General features: G+C 48.7%; 2 protein-coding genes across 5 annotated transcripts; both read right to left on the reverse strand.

Moving 5' to 3' along the window:
- Positions 1-814: 814 nt before the first annotated feature.
- VAMP2 (vesicle associated membrane protein 2) lies at positions 815-4,621 on the reverse strand. The gene is made up of 5 exons (XM_082440896.1): positions 4,475-4,621; positions 3,874-3,994; positions 3,236-3,394; positions 3,088-3,139; positions 815-2,482 (listed from the first exon to the last, which is right to left on the reverse strand). Coding segments are annotated over exons 1-5 (351 nt in total). The 5' UTR covers positions 4,477-4,621; the 3' UTR covers positions 815-2,465.
- A 9,838-nt stretch (positions 4,622-14,459) lies between these two features.
- TMEM107 (transmembrane protein 107) lies at positions 14,460-20,934 on the reverse strand. Of its 4 annotated transcripts, none has more exons than XM_082440893.1 (6): positions 19,399-20,914; positions 18,617-18,900; positions 18,383-18,450; positions 18,180-18,280; positions 17,334-17,430; positions 14,460-15,200 (listed from the first exon to the last, which is right to left on the reverse strand). In XM_082440893.1, the coding sequence occupies exons 2-6, from the start codon at positions 18,701-18,703 to the stop codon at positions 15,002-15,004; spliced, it is 552 nt and encodes a 183-aa protein (XP_082297019.1). In that variant the 5' UTR covers positions 18,704-18,900; positions 19,399-20,914; the 3' UTR covers positions 14,460-15,001. The 4 variants fall into 4 exon arrangements, with proteins under 4 accessions (XP_082297019.1, XP_082297020.1, XP_082297018.1 ...); XM_082440894.1 differs by having other exon boundaries at positions 19,213-20,914; XM_082440892.1 differs by having other exon boundaries at positions 18,617-20,914.
- Between the last annotated feature and the right edge of the window lie 529 nt (positions 20,935-21,463).

The following is a 21,463-nucleotide window of genomic DNA, read 5'->3' on the forward strand; positions in this document are numbered from 1 at the left end:
CAATCTCCGGGGAAGGGGCCTGAAAATCTATTTTTAAAAGCATTCCCGGTAGTTCATAGGAGCCTAAAAGTTTGGGAAACACTATTTAGGTTTCCTAAGCTGCTGAATCCTTATGCTGCAGCCCAGAAAAGTGGGCCCTCCAGAACTCACCTAGCACTCGCCACCCACTGTTAAAAGTGCCTGTGGGCAGGGATGCTAGGGTGCAACATCAAGGGCGTTATAGAGCTGGAGGTTAAAGGAGTTCAGTATGGGGTCCAGAGCCACCAGTCGGACAACACAGAGTGCAGGGGCAGCAGGCCATCTACAGCCAGCTCCACACCGCACTCAGCTGGATCTCCCTGAGCTGTTTTTTTCAGTAAGTATTTACTAACGCCTTCTGGATGTTAGCACTGTGCTAGGCACAATGAGGGAGAGATGTTTCACAGTTGTTCCATCTACTTCAGGCCTAGGAGTAAATGACCACGGGAGAGACTGCAGAGCATTTGAGACTTCAATCAAGGAGTAGAAAGGGATCCAATGAACAGCAAGAGCATGCCCGCAGGGAAGGGAGAGTTGCGGGGGGAGGAAGCTGGGAAGCCCAGACCTCAGGGTTCACAGGACCGAGAGACACTGGGATCATGAACACTTCCCATTATCAACTCCTGGTGCCCCCTCGTGGCCATTTGGGGAATCACACTTTGCCTTTGCCCTGCCCAAGGTCAGGCCCCTTGGCAAAGCTGTCGCTTCCAGATGTATCTTTCTCAACCTTCCTGTTACACCTGCAGATCCAATACGCTTCCCACTGGTTAAGAAAAGATCTTAGAACACCACCTGGTTACTCATTACACATTTATTGTACATTTTCACAATCTGGATGCGCCACAGAATTGGGGGTATGGGGTGAGGGAAGGGGGGCAGGGGATACTGGGATAATATGGGGGGTCTAGAACACAGCACCCTCACCCCCAGCATCTCTCCCTACCCTTTCACACCACAGCTTTGATCTCCCTGCTCCCCCTCCACACAGGAACCTCGACTGTGGGGGGGAAGAAAGTTTAGGGGGTGCCCTCCAGTGGCAGGTTAAGGGACTGCACCCTCAGACCCCTAAAATTGTGCCATTTAAAAAGACATTAGACCCTTCCTTCATCATTTCACCTAAAGAAGAGACCCGGAGAGGGGCAAGAATCCCCGTCTTGCAGCGCGTCCCATGCACACATTGGCAGTGACCAGTACCCCCAGCCTGAGTTCAAGGGGGCAGTCAGAGGAGCTGGGCAGTGACGGGGCAACGCCCCCCCAATGAGGGAGGAGGGATTTCAGTCCAGCCCCCAACAGGGGTGGGGCCAGAGATTTCAGGAAGGAACTGGGGGGATTCTTTGCCCTGCCCCATCCTCCCCAAGGCAGTGATGACCCCCCCCCGACACACTGGCAGCCACCTCTCCCAAGAGAGATCAGATTGTGGCCAAGCCCCAACTCTCCTGGTGGGAGGAGGAGGAGGCAGATCAGGCAGATGAGAGGGAGGGAGACCCCATGGGAATGTCAACTGAGCACCCCACATGGAAACTGGGGAGCAGGAATGTGGGGAGAGACTCCAAGTGGCAGAATTATTGGTCCATCATAACACACTGAACTCCAAGACACTTACACACCAGCTGGGGGGAGGGAAAGGAGGGACAAGAGGTTTGGAAAATCGGGGTAGGGGAGGCAAACTGGACTAGGGGGGCTAGGAGGGGGCGATCCTGGGGGCCAGAACAGGCTGGCTCCCCAAAAGCCCAGGCTCCCCACCACCTGCAAGTAACGTCATGCAAATGAAAGTGTGATACAAGGCCCAACAGGGACTAACTCCTCAGTAAAAAAGAAACACAGGTTGAAAGACTGAACAGAAGAGAAAATGGGGGGGGGGGGGGAAGGAAACCAAAAGGGATGTCAGTAGGCAAATGGATGCTAATTAACATGCTGGAAGCTCCCAGAAGACCTTGGGATTCTTAGGACCATAAGGGACCAGTCTCGAAGCCTCCCAATGATGCAAAGAAGATGCACCTAGGGAGGCCTGGACAGTTGCTTTTTATATTTTTTGCAGGGGGTTGGAGGTATGGGGAAGTCCAGGGCGGGAGGAAGGATCAGCTAAATCCAAGGGAAGGAGAGGAAGAGAGGACTGCATAGCAGATGCAAATGAAGGGGACTTGAGGCTGGTCAGGAAGAAAGGGAAAGGGAAGGAGGGAAAGAGAAAAAGGAGGTGATGGGAACCTCAGGAAGGGGTGTTAAGGACAACCGGAAAAAATCTTCTAGTAATAAAACTACAAACAGACCAAATATATATAATATTATATATGTATAAATAACAGCTGGCTATTTACAAGGGGGCACACACACGACACACACACACGGATCCGGGGAGGTGGGGCTGGAAGATATGGCTGAGAGGTGGAGGAGCAGCTGGGGGTGGGGGGGAGAGGCCCTTCTCTGGGCAGGGCAGGCTCCTCAGGGGTTTAAGAGCTGAAGTAAACTGTGGAGAGGGAAAGAGAAGGAAGAAGAGGGAGAAAGGAGAAAGAGAGAGAAAGCAGTGTGTCAGCCCGGCCCTGCTCCCATCTTCCCCACCTCCCAGCTGGTTGACATCCCTTCCCCTCTTGGCCTCAGGTTCTCCATCTGTAACACAAAGAGGCTGGACAGGTCGGTTCCAAGGTCTCTGCAACTCCACGTTACGGCCTTGGGGCCACAGACCCCTAATCCTCTGGGCCTCTGAGACCACAGCTCTCAGACAGTGGGGTGGTTGGCTTCCTAGCTGTTTCTCAAGCCCCTGGGTCTTTGCTGCTCTCCCACTCCCCAATTCCAGGGTTCCCAGACTGGGCTCCTAGGCCCAAAGGGTCCTCAAGGGAGCAGTGGGGATCCACCAGCTTTCCTGTTTCCAAAAATCTTAACAGAAATTGCCCAGAATCAGGCAAAGAGCAAGCTAAACAGCTTCAAGGTTTGGGGCTGTAGATGAATCAGAACTTCTATTGGCAGCTATATGTGCTTTCTGCTGAATAGTAAAAATTAGGTTAATGACCTTCAAAACCCAGAAATCACAGGGGAAACCTCTTCAGGGGCCCTAACCACTCCCACCCTACTCACCGATGATGATAATGAGGATGATGGCGCAAATCACTCCCAAGATGATCATCATCTGGGGGCGAGAGGGGAGGGTCAGTGAGACAGACCATGATACTCCCGTTCGCCCACCACTCCTCCTACTTGCCCTCCCGCCTGCCTCCACCCTTACCTTGAGGTTTTTCCACCAGTATTTGCGCTTGAGCTTGGCTGCACTTGTTTCAAACTGGGAGGCCCCTGCTTGGAGTGCGTCTGCACGGTCGTCCAGCTCCGACAGCTTCTGGTCCCGCTCCAGGACCTTGTCCACATTCACCCTCATGATGTCCACCACCTGGGGGAAGGCCCGCAAGGCAGGGGGAGTGTGCCAAGGCCCATCGCAAAGAGCACTCCTCCACCATGAGCCCACATATGCAACACGCACCCCGATGCTGCTTGGCTAACACGACAAGGACATACACAGAACATGCCTAGCACAGCCGCAGATGCGCCAAGGAGCACGCATCAGGGGCATGCTGGTAGCCAGACATCTCAGATATCACAGCAGCACCCTCTATTTACCGAGCCTCAAACAGCCTGCCAGTCACCAGAGCACACCCGCCCAGGGTGAACACCCCAGGCTAGCAAGGCTGACTGACACCCCACGGCCCTCCCAACTGCATGCTGACAAGGACCGGGCATGGCATATTTTTGTCCCCAAACTCATAAACATGAACTGCCATCACCCCCAACCCAAGACGGGCCCGCACACCGGTTTGCCAACCCTCAGGGTCCTTCCCACTGGCCTCTGACACCGCCCCCCCCCCAACTCACCTCATCCACCTGGGCCTGTGTCTGCTGCAGTCTCCTGTTACTGGTGAGGTTTGGAGGGGGCGCAGGGGGGCCTCCCTCCCCAGCCGAGGCGGCAGTGGGGGCGGTGGCAGCGGTGGCCGACCTGAAGGGCAGGGACGGATCAAGACCCAAGGCCTGGAGCCCTTGGCCCCGCAGCCAAGGCCCCGCCCATCCGCCTGTCCATCCATCCGTCCCTCCCTTCCTCCTTCCCGGGAAGAAAGCCACCCGATAGGAACCCTGGACTCCGTCCGGCCTCGCGGGCGAGTTGTTGCGTGACCTTGAGTGAGGACCCCTCCCCCCCGGGCCTCAGTTTCCCCGTCTGTCAAATGAGGGTGGACCCGAAACGACAGGCGGCAGCGATGACAGGGGCGGGGCGGGCGCACGCCGGTCCGCTCCCTCCCGCGGCCAGGGCCCGCGCGGCCAGCCGGGGACGCGGGGCCCTCCGGCTGCCTGCGCGCAGTCACTGGCGCCGGCCTGGTCTCGGGATGCGGGGCGCGAGTCGAACCCCGGGCCCTCCCCGGGCCTGGGCCCAAGGGTGGCGGCCGGCGCGGGCCACCTGGTGCGGGCGCGGGCGCCAACTCACATGGCGGGGGCAGCGGGCGGAGGACTTGGCAGCGGCAGTGATGGCGGCGGCGGCGACTCGCGCTGGCTCCGACTGGCGCTGGCTGCCCGGGACAGGAAGATGGCGGCCGCACGTCACTCACATCCGGGCACTGCGGGCGGGGGCGGGGCGCGGCGGGCCTCTAGTCGGCAGCCGGGCCGCGGGGGCGGGGCGCGGAGAGCGGAGGTTGCGCCTAGCTGGGCAGCTGGTCTGGCGCCGCGGGGCCCCAGCCACCCCCTCATCGCCCGGGAGCCCGGAGCCTGGCGGCCGCGGCTTCCCCACACTGACAGCTGGCCCACCCGGTCTGACCACAGCCCTCCCCGTCGTCCCCGTGCCCCCGCCGCCTGGCCCTTACGGCACCCTTCAGCCCCAAACACGTCCTCCTCCAACTCCGTGAAACCCATCAACCGGTCCGCACACCACCCAGCCCCGGGTCTCGGCCTGCCCCCAGGTCCCAACGCCTGTTGACCCGCCTTCAGCATGTGGAATGGGCGGGCGGGGGGAAATCAGAAGGGGCAAGTGCAGGTTCCCGGGCCATGCGGATAGCTGGGACCCCGCTGCTGAGGTGAAGTGGTGGCAGTTGGTCCCCAGCCCCTTGGCCCGCAGGTGGATATCTCAAGGGAGGTCTGGGGCCCCTGACAGCTGAGTAGGGGGGATAGCAACACGATCGTCACAGCTGAGGTTCAGACCGGGGGTCCTTGGCAGGAGAGGCCTGACTGAGGTGGGGCAAGCTTAGGGCGCCGGGAGGAGAGCACGGGGCTGCCCCGTGGGGCTGCTTCAGGTGGTGGCTGCAGACTGGCCTAAACCTAGCTGCGTCCCAGAGTGGGGGCAGCTACGCCGGCAGCAGCAGGAGGGCTCAACCTCTGATCCCAGGCACAGGGCCTGGGCGAAAGGACAGGACTTTTGCTTTTTGTTGTTTTGTTGTTTTGGTTTTCCTTTAGGCGGAAGGACAGTAAGTAGGCAGGGACGGCACCTGCGGTACCCAGGTACTTGGTACTACTTTACGTGCGGATTAACCTCATGGGTGTCATCCTAACAGCTCCTGTCCTGGCTCTGGACCCAAAATATACTACACATGTAGAGGCTACATGTATATGTGTTAAATGGCTTGATCTGGGACGCGGTAGGAGATAATCCACTACCCCTGCCGTCCCTGACTGGTCTCCATTTAGGTCCTCTAAACTGGCGCAGCAGCTGACACACCCACCCCGCTCCTTCCCAGAAGGACTGGCCCCCTGACGCAGGGGAAGATGGGAACAGGTGAGCTGCCTGTCCGGTGGCATGGGTCAGGACCAGCCTCAAGAGTGAAGAAGGAGACCTAGTGGCCCGGGGGCAGGGGTGCTCACTGTGTCCCTGGAAGGGGGGCAGGGGAGGCTGGTGGCCTTGGACAAACAGGAGCTAGCTTCTTCCCTCCCCCACCCAGGCTTCCCAGGGCCTCCGGGTGTGACAGCCTACCCCATGCAGCACCCCACCCCCTCCCAGCAGAAGCCTGGGACTGGCTCTGTCACCAGAGGTGTCATTTCCCAGCTGTCCGGGGGAGGTGAGTGAACTGGGAGTGTCTGTTGGGTGTGGGGACCCAGCAGATCTAAGATAAGATGCGCTCAGCTCCCTTCCCCTCCCGGGAGCCGCCACTTCCCTGGTCCTTGGGCGCTGACACAGAACGTCTGGGTGGCTCAGCCTATGTAAAAAGGAAGAAAAGAGCAGCTTCCCTGATGGTCTCAGATGATGCTGTGGGAGACTAGCTCTTGCTTTTCGGCCCTGAGATTACTTTACTTTCTAGCCAGAAAACAAAGATGCCAAATTCCAGGTTTTTGAGTTCAAAAGCCTCAGGGTCTGGGTCTCAGACAGGTAAGGTTGGAAGGAGGTACAAACAGGCAGCGCTCCCCACCCACACCCTGCCCCGACACCCTACGCTAGCAGGGGAGAAGCTAGTGGAGGACCAGACACGATGATAGACACGGGTTTAAGAGTGATCCTCATTCCCCAACGGCCAAGTCCACGGGACATGGAAGGGACGGAACCCCGAATACACTGGGGGAGCCAAGGCCATGCGGTGTGGCTTGGAAAGCTGGCACATTGCTATTGCTGTTGGATCCTGGGGGCAGCAGCAGAATAGAAATGAGAACACATAGATCCATGGAGGCGGGGACCCAGGAGGGTTTATCCCCAAGAGAGGACGCTCACCGAGCAGCCCTCCCCACCCACCCCACCTATGCTGTGATGCTAGGGAACTCCCCACATTTACATCAGTGGTGGAGGCGGGAGAAGAGGTGGGGTGGGGAGACCAGGTGAGTTCACCTGGAAATGACTAAGAGAATGTTTTCTGCAAGCAGCTAGAATGGAGACCCAAAATAGAGGTAAATTGAACTAAAGAAAAATAAAGTAATATATTTGCATAACTGAGATTGTAGCTTCTACATTTACCTGCTCTGGGGGTTGGTAGCCAAATTTCCAGGCTCCGCTCCCAACGCTCATTCGAAAGATGTGCGAGGGGGCCCAAGTTCACTTCTAACAAGCACCTCCAATGATTCTGACGTAGGCGGCACGGCAGAGACCTTTAATAAAGGCTTAATAAAGGTTTTCTTTTATTGCTTTTTCCTCTTCTAACAACTGACTTCAAAGTTGGGGTGGAAGGGAGTGGGGAGCTGCCCCACTGACTCATGAACTTGCTCCATCCACATGAGTCAAACTTGACCAAACTAGTAATTAATTTCAGAGACCTTGTGTGTCCCTCAATACAGCATGTACGGAAAAGGCCTTCTAATTAGGAGGAGAAGCATGCCCCTGGGAGGGCTGCATGGAATGGGGACCAAGGGGCTAGCCTCCCTCACAATCAGCTACTCAAACCCTGTGACCTCTGGCTCTACCCTCCAAACTGGAAGGCTCGGGGCTGCCTGCCAATCCCTGGGCTCCTGGAGGGAAGGGAAACTACCAGGTACCTACTGCATGTGAGGAGCTTTACAGGGATTGCCACCCACGTTCAGTGTCCTAATTACGCAAATAATATGAATGCATTCTCCTCAAAAAATATTAAAACACTAGACATAAAACTGAGGTTCCCTTGGACACCCCCCACTTCATCTTCTTGTTTTACTTTCTGGAAGTTTTCCTGTGTCCTCCTTTTGGGGGAAAAGAAGTTTTTTGTTATATTTATTTTTTTCTATTACTCTTTATCCTTAAATAAAGATGGATGTTGATTACCTTTTTAATTTCCAAAGTGCAATATCTTCTCGCATCTCTCTGCATCTATATTTTTAAAATGCAGTATTATATTGTAACCCAAGAAATAGGTAACAATCAAAATTCAAAAGGTACGAAAGAATGTACAGCGAGCCTTTGTCCTGAGCCACCCAAGACCCCTATTCAACACAGCTGCTGTTTCAGTCTTGTAAATCCTCCAGAATGGTTGGTGCAGAGACACAGACATAGATACATCTTTTCTCTTTAAAAATACAAATGCTAACAGACTATATGCATTGAGTTTCCCTTTCCATTTTTTTTTAACTTTCCAATTATATAGTTTTTTTCTTTTTTTCTTGTGCTTCTTAGTTTCTCTATTTCTTCCAGATTTCTTTGATAGGCTTTTTAATGTCTGAGAGGAATATATGGGAGGAGTCTCTCTCTTTTCATTTTGGAGACTTTCCTTAAATGTCTGCTGGTCGTTGGCTCTCTGTTAATATTTAATAGGGAGCCAGCAAGAAGCAGAGTGGAAGCTGTGTGTGTGTGTGTGTGTGTGTGTGTGTGTGTGTGTGTGTGCGCGCGCGCACGCGTGTGTAGGGGGAGGGCACTCATTGACTGTCGGCTTTGCTGTAGGACAGTGGAAGCCTTTTCACGCAGACTCCCAAATGTTGACAGGTGGCAGGCTTTCTCTGGGGTCGTTCAGTTTTTTGAGAGAAGAATATCCTCCATTCTCCATCCCTGTCCTGCATGGGTGTGGCTTGGGAGGGCGGATCTGGAGCAGGGTGGGAGTTCCTGTTTCTAGCTTCAAGCCTCACCTTTGCTGCGCCTGGGGTCCCCAAGTCCAAAGCCTCCCCAAAAATGAGCGTGCGGAGGGTCGGTGTGTGTGATTCAGCTGTGAGAGGTGAGGGAGACCCAGGGGTCTCGACACCCTGAACACAGGCTCTCGGCCACCCTCTGTGTTCAGCCAGGCCCTGACCCGGAGTCTAGGGACCTCCAGGATCTCCGAGCATCATGTCCTGTTCATTCTGTCACCACTCTTAGGCCACCGTCCAGCCTCTAAAGCCTGTTGGAATCTTTTTATCCACTGCTGTCTTCTCTCCGGGTCTTTGTCCTTGTACATACATGCCTCTCTGACGCCTCTCCTGTTATCCAGTTCAGTTATGGAAGGGAGAGAAGACAAATGCTCATGTTTACATGTCTTCCATGTTTAGCCAGAAGTCTCACCACAGTTTATTTAACTAGTCCCTCAAGGACCAACTTTGGAATTTTTTTTCTGTTTTTTTTTGGCCGCTCCTCGCAGAATCTTAGTTCCCTGACCAGGGATGGAACCCGTGCCCCGTGCCTTGGGAGCGTGGAGTCTTAACCACTGGACCGCCAGGGAAGTCCAAGGACCAGCTTTTAGGTTGTTTCCAATTTTTCCGCTGTTACAACAGTGTTCTTAGGAACATTGTAAATACCTCCCACCATCAGTCAGCCCTCAGGACAATCCTATGAAGTAGGTATCGGCTTGATTTTACATTTGGGGAAACCTAGGCTCAGAGAAATGCCTTGATGGGATCTTTTATTAAATTGGTTAGTCAATGTTTTCTTTCATATATAGAATATCTCTTCATTTTTCTTTTTTGTATGCAACATAATATAGTACATAAACTGGTATCTCTTTAATCTGTGTAGTTCTCCCTTCTCAGGTACCAAGCACAGTGCAGAAGCCAGGCAGGCAAATGAATAATGAATGATGGTGAACCATGCTGTGAGGAGTGTTTTAAAGGAGAGCCCAGCATAGCAGGCCTGGGAGGCCTCCTGATCCCATACGCTCACTCTGCAACCTTATATTCATTAGAAATTCACTGGGGGGCTTCCCTGGTGGCGCAGTGGTTGAGAATCTGCCTGCCGATGCAGGGCACACGGGTTCGAGCCCTGGTCTGGGAAGATCCCACGTGCCGCGGAGCAACTAGGTCCGTGAGCGACAACTACTGAGACTGCGCGTCTGGAGCCTGTGCTCCGCAACAAGAGAGGCCACGATAGTGAGAGGCCTGCGCACCGCGATGAAGAGTGGCCCCCGCTCGCGGCAACTAGAGAAAGCCCTCGCACAGAAACGAAGACCCAACACAGCCATAAATAAATAAAAATGAATATCTGCTTAAAAAAAAAAAAGAAAGACATTCACTGGGTTAACAAGCTCCTCTATCAAACACTTGCTGAATTGAGTCAACTGATCTGGCCTGACAGCCAGGAGTCTCAGGTTCTGGTCCCAGCTCTCCCTGTCTGCATGATGACCTCAAGCGAATAGCTTTCTGCTTGGGCCTCATCTTCCTCATTTGTTAAATGAGGGCTCTTTCACTCTACAATGCCGGGCACCGTGCTGGCACCAGGAGCTACAATAATATACAAGAAAAGAGATCATTAAACAGAGCATGGGGAAATTCCCTGGTGGTCCAGTGGTTAGGACTCTGCTCATTCACTGCTGAGGGCGCAGGTTCAATCCCTGGTCGGGGAACTAAGATCTCGCAAGCCATGCCGTGCGGCCAAAGAGAAGAAAAAAACCCACAACACATCATGTTTGTCAATTATACCTCAATAAAGCTGGAGGGGAAAAAAAAGCACCCACCATGATCTTATGATCAAGACACTTGCCAACACAGCTCAGGCAGACTTAAACTAGAAAGGAGGTTCTGAGGGCTCACATGACTGGCATGTAGCTGGAAACAGCAGGGTCCAGGTACTCACGTGATGTCATCAGGGATCTGGTTCTCTGTTTCCAGCCCTGCTGGCCTCTGCCTTAGCTTCATTTCCAGACAGGGAACAGAAGCAGCTGCAGGCTCACACTCTTTTAAAATGTTAGTTGATTTGTTAGAACAAATCATCTTAAAATTTGTATGGAGAAACAAAAGACCCCGAATAGCCAAAGCAGTCTTGAGGGAAAAAAATGGAGCTGGAGGAATCAGACTCCCTGACTTCAGACTATACTACAAAGCTACAGTAATCAAGACAATATGGTACTGGCACAAAAACAGGAACATAGATCAATGGAACAAGATAGAAAGCCCAGAGATAAACCCACGGACCTATGGTCAACTAATCTATGACAAAGGAGGCAAAGATATACAATGGAGAAAAGACAGTCTCTTCAATAAGTGGTGCTGGGAAAACTGGACAGCTACATGTAAAAGAATGAAATTAGAATACTCCCTAACACCATACACAAAAATAAACTCAAAATGGATTAGAGACCTAAATGTAAGACCGGACACTATAAAACTCTTAGAGGAAAACATAGGAAGAACACTCTTTGACATAAATCACAGCAAGATCTTTTTTGATCCACCTCCTAGAGTAATGGAAATAAAAACAAAAATAAACAAATGGGACCTAATGAAACTTCAAAGCTTTTGCACAGCAAAGGAAACCATAAATAAGACGAAAAGACAGCCCTCAGAATGGGAGAAAATATTTGCAAACGAATCAACAGACAAAGGATTAATCTCCAAAATATATAAACAGCTCATTCAGCTCAATATTAAAGAAACAAACAACCCAATCCAAAAATGGGCAGAAGACCTAAATACACATTTCTCCAAAGAAGACATACAGATGGCCAAGAAGCACATGAAAAGATGCTCAACATCACTAATTATTAGAGAAATGCAAATCAAAACTACAGTGAGGTATCACCTCACACCAGTTAGAATGGGCATCGTCAGAAAATCTACAAACAACAAATGCTGGAGAGGGTGTGGAAAAAAGGGAACCCTCTTGCACTGTTGGTGGGAATGTAAATTGATACAGCCACTATGGAGAACAATATGGAGATTCCTTAAAAAACTAAAAATAGAATTACCATATGATGCAGCAATCCCACTACTGGGCATATACCCAGAGAAAACCGTAATTCAAAAAGACACATGCACCCCAATGTTCATTGCAGCACTATTTACAATAGCCAGGTCATGGAAGCAACCTAAATGCCCATCGACAGACGAATGGATAAAGAAGATGTGGTACATATATACAATGGAATATTACTCAGCCATAAAAGGAACAAAACTGAGTCATTTGTTGAGACGTGGATGGATCTAGAGACTGTCATACAGAGTGAAGTAAGTCAGAAAGAGAAAAACAAATATCGTATATTAACGCATGTATGTGGAACCTAGAAAAATGGTACAGATGAACCGGTTTGCAGGGCAGAAGTTGAGACACAGGTGTAGAGAACAAACGTATGGACACCAAGGGGGGAAAACCGCGGTGGGGTGGGGATGGTGGTGTGCTGAATTGGGCGACTGGGATTGACATGTATACACTGGTGTGTATAAAATTGATGACTGATTTAAAAAAAAAATGAACGTGGTTCAAAATTCCAAAAATTCAAAAGAGCATATGGAGAAAGTCTCTCACCCTTTTTTCCCAGCCCTCCAGCTTCCGCCTCTCAGCCACCAGTCCTCCCAGTAGTTTCCCTCCTTCCAGAGATGCTCTGTGCACATAGCTTTCCACCTTTCTTTACACAAAAGGAACAACACTACACGAACTGTTCTGTAACTTGCTTTTGTCACTTAAGTATCTTGGAGACTGTTCCATAACCGTGTATAAAGTTTGCTTTTGTCCTGGCTGCAGTGTTATGTGGTAATGCAGTGTAACCAATCCCCGTTGACAGACATTTGGTTCCAATCTTTTGCCAATACAAGCAAAGGTGCAAGGAATAATCTACACATCCCCATTCTACCCGTGTGCAAATCTGAAGGGCTAATTCCTAGATGTGAAAGTCCTAGGTCAAAGGGTGTGGGTCTTTGTGATTGATTTTGATTTTGATGGAATATTGCCAAATTGCTCTCAGGTGGATGTGTTACCAATTTTTATTCCCACCAACAAACAGGTGAGGCTTGTTTACTTAAACCCAATACCCTCTTCAACTCTCTATGAAACTTCTTGGTCATTGAGAATGTAAGTTAGGCATGATTTGCATCTGTCTTATGCTGAATGAAGTCAGGCATCTCTTCATATATTTGAGAGTTCTTTATATTTCCTTTTCTGTGAAATGTCTGTACAGTTTTTTTGTACATTTTTATTGGGTTGTCGGTATTTTTCTTATAGATTTGTAGGACATTTTTATGTATCAAAATTAGCTCTTTCTAATACGAGTTATGAATATTTTTCTTTAGATTTTCATTTATCTTTTAACTTTCGCTTATTTTTTTTTTACCACGCATACTTTTAACATTTTAAATACATATTTAAATATATCAGTCTTTTATGACTTCTGCATCTTGTTTTCATACTTATGTCTTCCCTACTCCAAACTATTTACTTCTGTGGTATTCTTACCAGAAATGCATAACCTCAATCTAATCACGAGGAAACATTGGAGAAATCCAAATTGAGGGACATTCTGCAAAATAACTCGCCAGTACTCTACAGATGTGTCAAGATCATGAAAGGAAAAAAAAAAAGACAGGGGCTGTCTCAGATTGGAAAAGCCTAAGGAGACATGAAAACTAAATGCCATGTGAAATCCTGGATTAGATCCTGAATCAGAAAAAATGCATTAATGGGAAAACCGGAAAAATTCAAATAAGACTTGTAGATTAGTTAATAGTATTGTATCAACACTAATTTCCTGGTTTCCATAATTATACCACGGCTATGCAAGATGTGAATATCTGGAGAAGCTGGGTGAAGGGTATACAGGACATTTGTACTGTTTTTGAAACTTTTCTGTGATCTAAAATTGTAAGATATTGATCCATATTTTCCCCCCAATGCCTACTCAGTTGTTCTAATAAACTTTATTGACTAATCCCTTTCCCCACTGATTTTTAATTTTTTTTACTTTTAAATTATAAAAAATACATAAAACTTACCATCTTAACCACTTTTAAGTGTACAATTCAGTAGTACTAAGTACATTCATATTGTTGTACAACCAATCTCCAGAACTCTTTTCATCTTGCAGAACTGAAACTCTCTACCCATTAAACAACTCCCCATTTTCCTCTTCCCCCGGCTCTTGGCAACCACCGTTCTACATTCCGTCTCTATGACTTTGAGCCTACTCTTGGTACCTCGTATAAGTAGAATCGAGCAGTATTTGTTTTTTCATGACTGGCTGATGCTGATTAACAAGCCACTAATTTCACAATAAAATGAAAACCTAGTTTTGATGCTAATTGGCAAAGCCTCTGGTGTTGACTAAGAGATAGATAGTTGAGGTGCTTGTAGTAAGTACTTCTGGAGTGGGGATGAAGGAATTGAGGCACAGAGAGGTTTAGTGACCTGTTGGTGATCACACAACCAAGGAGAGAGGGTGCACGTTAACCCCAGGATTGGCTCCACAGCTCCCTTCCGGTCTCTGCCCCAGGCTGGGGATCACAGAAGAGAGCCAAGGCATGGAAACCAGCAGCAGCTGGGTGGTGTCTGAAGACAAGAGGTGGATGAAGTCACCCAAGGAGTAGTGACCACCGACACTTAAGAGGCAAGCAGAGGAGACAACCCGGTAATATGTCCCCAGTGACTGGCCAGCTGTGGGTTCTCAGTCAATATTCATTAGCTGAGCCTAAGAAGGAGCAGCCAGAACAGCGGGAGGTAAGCCAGGGGAACTAATTTTCAGAAACGAAGGGAGAACAAATTTCAAATGAGGGGAGTGGTCAACATATTGGAAAGAGATCAAACTCTAGTCTGAGAGGGAACCTCTGGATTTAGGAACAAGGAAATCATTGGTGATGAGAGGTTTCTTGGGATTGCAGGAGCAAGAAAGGCTGGTAAATGTTTAACAACCCACTTTACAAAAAAAGTATTCATTTGTGTATGCACACAAGTTTATTATAAATTTTACTGATATAAAGGATATGTAACAGAATCTGCAAATCATAAAATGTACAGTATTCTTTATGTAAATTCTACTCTGTATCCATGATTTCATAAATGGAGTTATGTCCTAAGTACAAGTGCAGTTCCAACGTGAACGTTGGTTGATGTTTTCATTTACATTTTTGAGTAAGACAAAAATGAAACACGATATGCTGAAACCTCACAGATTCCTCAAGGACTTGAGTGATTTCTTTGCTGAAACTGACACCAGTTTTCAAACCCTGGAATGTATCCTCAACTTTCTGTGCTATTCACAGTGTAACAGCCTACAGACATGACACTTCAAGATTTTTTTTTAATTAATTAATTTCTTTCTTTTTGGCTGCGTTGGGTCTTCGTTGCGGTGCGCGGGCTTCTCATTGTCGTGGCTTCATGGCTTCACTTGTTGCAGAGCATGGGCTCTAGGCGTGTAGGCTTCAGTAGTTTCCGGGCTCCAGAGCTGAGGCTCCGTAGTTGTAGCGCACGGGCCTAGATGCTCCGCGGCATGTGGGGTCCTCCTGGGCCAAGTCTCCAACCCGTGACCTTGCAAAGGTCCATCTTTCTTTCCTCGCAGACAATCTGCCCCCTTTCCTCTCTGCTCCAGCCACACTCCAGGACCTCACTCAAACAGCTCCAGAGAAGCAGCACTCCTACCACCTTGGGCAAATTAACCACTCCTTCGTAACACCTGTAAATAGCCGGTGCAGCTTTTATCACAAATTAGAATTAAACTACTCTGGGAGTTTCAGACACTTCTGTCTCTTTCCATGAGCCACAATATCGGTGATAGCCGAGGATCATGCTCATATCTATTCCCTCAGTACCTACTACAGCATACAGTGTGCACTCAATAAAAAAGCACTGTCAGAAAACAGAGAGAACTAGGAAAAAGATAGTCTACGTATAGGTATCACTTTCGGAACATCACCAGAAAGCACCTCCGTGCATGGCTTTGTGCTTGTTTAGAATGACCTGGACTCCACCCTTTAAAAACTGAAATGTACAAAAAAAAAGCCTTCCCAACATACAACAAACATTCTCTGGAAAAACGTAACCTCGGAAGCACTCATCCTGTGATAAAATAAAACCTTCGACTCCTGTGCTTTTTGCAATTCCAAATACTGCGTTTCCATATTTTCTTTTTAAACGTAGTCTCGGTATAAGCTATCAAGCATAAACGCGGTCCTCTTTCCAAACTACTAACTGAAAACAGGAGCTTCGCCCAGTTTCTGCGTGGTAAGTCTAATACAAGAAGAGTATCACAGACAGCAAAACGAAAGCTCTGATACCAATACTTTCAATACAAGACAAAAAAGACATAGAAAGCCACTTTTCAGAAAAACCAAAAACACATGTAACACGTCGTTAAAATTCTAGAAAGTAACATTAACCAACATTCACTATCATAAAACTTAATATATATTTAAGAATTACCACTATACAACCACTACAGAAAAAAAACTTTTAAGCTTCTTCTGTTTAAAAAAGAAAACGTTAACTAAACCTTAAAAAACTATTTTAATCACGACATAAACAGAACTACCGATCCTAAATCCTAACGTTATTTTTCAGCAAATTCACCACAGCACTACAGTTAATCTCTATCTATAGAAAACACACGGTAGAAATTATGATCGTCAGAAAGAATCAGAAAGGAGCAATCAGGATGTTGCAAGTCCCGATTACGCACAGCCGTTAATCACGAAATCATGCGAGCTCCAATCATCATATTCCATTCTGTTCTCCGAAAGGAGAAACAGGTAAGGATTATCCTACCTGACGATACAGAATATCGTCGGGCATTCCGTACTCTGGTAAAAAGATTCCACTATGATCGAGGGTGAGAACCCAACACGTTAGCCCGAGCAACTTAAAGCTATCTAGGTTCTTCTATTTCTGTTGCTACATTTATTTGCAGATGTTATAAAATATATTTTTGCATTTAGCGTCAAAAAAACAAAGGCTAATTCCTCCCAGAATGCTCCACTCACTTACGAGCTGGCTGTCCCACCCGGCCGCCTCACTTTATTTACATATCCCTGCCCACTCCCTTCTGCCAGAAATCTACCGTAATAACCAAAATAAAAGCGACATATAGTATCTTAGAGTGAAAAGCTGTTCCGTTTCTATAGTAGATTGGCCACCCCAATTTTCTCCTGAAATTTTTATGTCTTGATCTTTCTTTTTTTTTTTTTTTGGTCACTCTGCGCGGCATGCGGGATCTTAGTTCCCCGACCAGGGATCGAACCCGCGCCCCCTACAGTGGAAGCGCGGAGTCCTAACCACTGTACCGCCAGGGAATTCCTATGTCTTGATCTTACCCTAAAATATATTTTTTTACAAAGAACTGTAAACAAAACTCATAACTCCAGACTCGAGAGACAATTACCCTAACACTAACACTGACATCCTCCACCAAATGCAGTTTTAGGGGGAGAGTTGAAGCCTATGGTTTCCTTCTTCCAGGAACGGTGAGTGGTCCCTTGCTTCTCCAGCCTTCATCCCTACTTCCAGTCACGAAGGTATCAGAAAGGTTTCTTTTTCAGCCCAAAGACGCTGATGAATAATGCTATTTCGGTGATGGCTGGGATGGCACTACGGAAGGTAGGTGATGGGTTCAGGGTCCCTTCCAATAAAAATATCCAAACCCCCAAGCCAGCAATCCCACCCCCAAAGTGTAGGAGTGGGGGACCTCAAAAAGACCACGGGATGTTGAGTGGATCTGATATCTTATACATGGAGTAAAGGGTTGGGTAAGGGAAACCTTCAGATTTAAAGTAAACCGTCCTTCCGCATCCTCAAACACTGGGTGCTACCATACCTGCAGAAGACAAAAATGTACCAGTACGTGGTGCACTCCCAACGCTCAAATATGAAGAAGGATAGGGCCACAGATGCACTACAGTGAGTCCCAATGGCTTGGGAACGCATCAGAGTCAAGGAAAGCTTTTGGATCAATAGGTAGTGATGGGCCAGAAAAGGCCAGTGGTGGGACTGGCATCTGCATTCTGGTTCACCTCCTGGGGAGCAGGGCACCTCTTGCTCCCTTTACCACACTGCAAAGGCCAGAGCCAGCAGCCCTGACTTCTGAGTTTTAGGACTGCCACGTGAATGGAGGCCAGAACTGAGCCTGCACAGCTGGGACCCCAAGCTACCGCCACCCCATATCTATCAGGTGAAGTAGTAGGCTCCCCATCTACTCCAAGCACACAGGAATGCTCACAGTGACATTATACACCCCGCTAGAATCACTCTCCAGCACCCTGGTCCTCCCCGTCCACTATCCCAGTGTCAAGAGCCTTCCCTGATCCATCTTCCTCAGTCTCTTCTGCGTTCCCATAGTGCTTCATATCTTTACACATCCTATGGCACAGTGTTTATCACACTGAATTACAGATGTCTGTCTCTGTGTCTGCCTCTTCCTCAAGATAGAAAACTGTTTTACTCCCATTTTGAGATCTCCAGTGCCTGACGCATAGCAGGAGCTTAACAAATGATCAAAGATTGTATTAAATCTTCTACATTACCTAAGAAGATCTCTCAACTGGAGGGATTCTGTTTGCCTGCTAGGGCAATACCACTGTGCCAGAAAGGCCTAGTTAGGTGGCTGAAGGGCGTTAAGATGGAAATGGGCCGTACAGGAAAGGTGCACAAGTAAAAAGGATACAGATGAGGCTCTGGGTGCTGTTGAACATGGAAACTCCTGAGAAGAAACCGGCCAGCTCCACTGCAAAGAGGGCCAGGGTGACAGAGAGCGCTGCCACCAGCCTGCAGAAAGGAAGGGAGTTGGCTTAGGCCTTCTGGACTTTTTCTAACACCCCTTCACTCCCACTACTGCTTAATTCTGACCACTCTGCCCCAAGTGCTCACTGCATGTCCTGCTTTTCATACTCCTCGGGGGTGAACTTGAGAGGCAGGCAGGCCTGGATATTGCTGTCCTGGGGAGCAGGGCAGAAAGAAAGAGAAGTTGAAAGAGGGTCGAGCGGCGGATGGCGGGGGAATGGGAGGACCCCGCCGGGTAAGGCCCCGGGGGAAAGGTGCGGTGGGGCTGGGACCACCCCAAGGTGGGAAGGGGGGCGAGAGGAGGGAGGCCATGGGTCTTACCCGCGACCAAAATAAGGTGATGACGACCACCAAATGCGCCAGAAGCGTCAGAAAGCGAGAGGGCACGAGTCCCGAGATCCGACCCATGGCCCCCAGGGTAAGGGTTACCGCCTGGAGCAGAGGCCGTGGTCTCTGGGACTGGAAGCTCAGGGAAAGCGACTCCTCAAGTCTCCCAGGCTAGCCTACAAAAATTCGACGTACGCCGCCTTCCAGCTCGCGCTGGTGCCGCCCAGTTGCCTTGGTAACCTTGGTAACCGCATACGCGGGGGCTACGACGGGAATCTCTGAAAATATCGCGAGAGCAGTAAATTATCGCGCCGCCGAGAACCCCCAGAGGATCGCGGGTATGGGTCCTCTGTACCTCATCCCGGCCGGGTGCGGACAGCCAGCCGCCTCCCCGCGCGCAGCCGAGCTATCGGCACCTGAGAGTGTGCGGCAGTGGCGCGGTCCCGCACTGCCGACTCTGCCCGCGCAGCCCCGGCGAAAGGAAACCCGCCCTGCCTAGCCCGGGATACCCCTTCCTCCCCGGATGCCCACGCCGGAAGCCGCCCGGCCCCCAGCCCCCGCTGCGCTGCCCAGGACGACCCTCCGGATACCACTGTCACCGCCACGCCGGCCTTAGGGCATCGCCATTCCTGAGGCCTGGACACTCTCTTTTCTTCCATCCTCCGCATCCGTTTCGCTACCACCTGCCCTGGGCCGAACTTGGAGAGGTGGATGCCCCTACATTGTCCGGCTGTCGTTCATCCTCCCAGAGCCCCTGGTGTCGGCGGACCTCACACCTGAACCTTCCTTGATTCTCGTTCCCCCCAACCAACTCCCCAGACAACTTGCTCAGATTTGTGACGGATTTGCAGAGTGCAGAAAATGCCCCGCTCTCCTGAACTAGGGTGTGGATGAGAGGCGTGTTTAGGGAAGGGAGTGGACGAGAAAAGGGGGTGGAGCGGGGAGTGGAAGAAGAGAACGAAACCCTGCGTCCCTGGGAGGCAAGGATCGAGGGCGGAGATGCAGACTCTGCAACGATTTCCTTATCTCTTTGAGCTGTGGGCACGACTTAGCCCAACTACAGTCCAAGCATCTCTCACTATCGCGACCTCACTGACCTTTGGGCCTCAAAGGGGATCCCTGCAGAACGGAAAGTTCTCGCCCGCATTCATTGCTCACACACAGTCTAGTTACAACCTCGCAGGGGCCTCCCTACCCACTTACCAGATCATCTCTCTTCCTGCTGTCAAGAATAATAATGGATAAACGTCTATAGTAAGAATAAAAAGAGTTTTACCTGAACCAAACTAAGGACTAGCCCGGAAGCCCACTTCCCAGATCACTCTGAGAAACTGCCCCAGGGAAGCATGGTTTCCAGTACAGTTTTATATCTGGTCAGAACAAAGAACATTAAACAAGTAAGGGTTACATTTCTTCATGGTTAAAAAAAAAAAAAAAAAAGAACAGACCATGAGTACCCAGCGAGTCAGTATGGTGTTGGCACCTGGGAAGGGAGTCTGATCATCAAAAGAGGACCAGCATTGGCATCCCAAGAGGGGCATTTAATCTTTATTCTTAACATGGATATTCTTTACTTCTGGTCAGTGTGCCCTTTTCTTTAATAATTAAAGCAGATGTACAATGTATGTTTGATAGGCCACAAACAGGCTGTTTTAGTTAGCATAAAATTCAAGTTAACACATGTTTAAGCCAGAATGACTTCCCCATACCTCAATATGTGAACATTTCTTTTATCACTACTCTTCATCTCCGTGCTTCTAGGAGGGTCTAAACTACAAACCCTAGAGGCATTTTTTATTTCTTCATTCATTCATTCATTCAACAGATATTCATTGACTAGCTCTAAGTCCTAGGCACTGTGCTGGGCTCATGTTCTTGAGGAACAAGACATAAGTGTCTACCTTCCTGGGGTCAGAGAGATCAATGACAAACAGGCAAACAAATAATATATCTGCATGATAATAGGTGCTGTAAATAAAAATTTTTAAGGGAAATATTAGAATAATGTGATCAAGGAAAGTTTCTTTGAAAATGGGTCGTTTGTTCTTAAACTTTGTTTTAGGAAATGTGGTCAAAAATGAGAGGAAATGCTCTTCTCTCTTCCAGGTCCCCAGTGTAATAAATGGATTTCCTTTTTTCTAAACCAGTGGGTGAAAAAATTCATAAGTCAAAGAGATAGTCAAAAGATGTTTCCTCAAGGTCATGAAAGACAAAGAGATGTGACAAAAATGGGCAAACGACAAGGTCCTGCTGTATAGCACAGGGAACTATATTCAATATCTTGTGATAAACCATAATGGAAAAGAATATATATATATATATATATATATATATATATCTCCATATTATATATCTGAATCACTTTGCTTTACAGCAGAAATTAACACAACATTGTAAAACAACTATACTTCAATAAAATAAAAAAAAAGACGTGACAAATTTGACATGAGAAATTTAATGTGTGATCCTAATGGATCCTGGATCAGGAAAAAAATTTTTTTTTTTAATTATAAAGGACATTAGTGGAACAACAGGCAAAATTTGAATAAGGTCTCTAGCCTAGATAATAGTATTGTATCGGTGTTAATTTCCTGATTTTTGGACAATTCTACTGCCTTTATGGAAGAGAATGTCCTCCTTAGAACTTTTCTCTGGGAATAGAAAGCCCAGGACTTCAGAGCCAGGCTCCCCCAGACAGTTTATCGAGTCTGACTATTCACAGGTGAAGGAAGCACTGTCCTAGAGTGAAAGTGAGGAAAGCCCAGGACCCGATTTTGCAAGATTCTCCAAGGTCCCTGGAGCAAATAGAATGAACAGAAGGAGTCAGCTGTATGAAGATCT

The sequence above is a fragment of the Balaenoptera physalus genome (genome assembly GCF_965194825.1).
Source record: "Balaenoptera physalus genome assembly, chromosome: 20".
Lineage (NCBI taxonomy): Eukaryota > Metazoa > Chordata > Mammalia > Artiodactyla > Balaenopteridae > Balaenoptera > Balaenoptera physalus.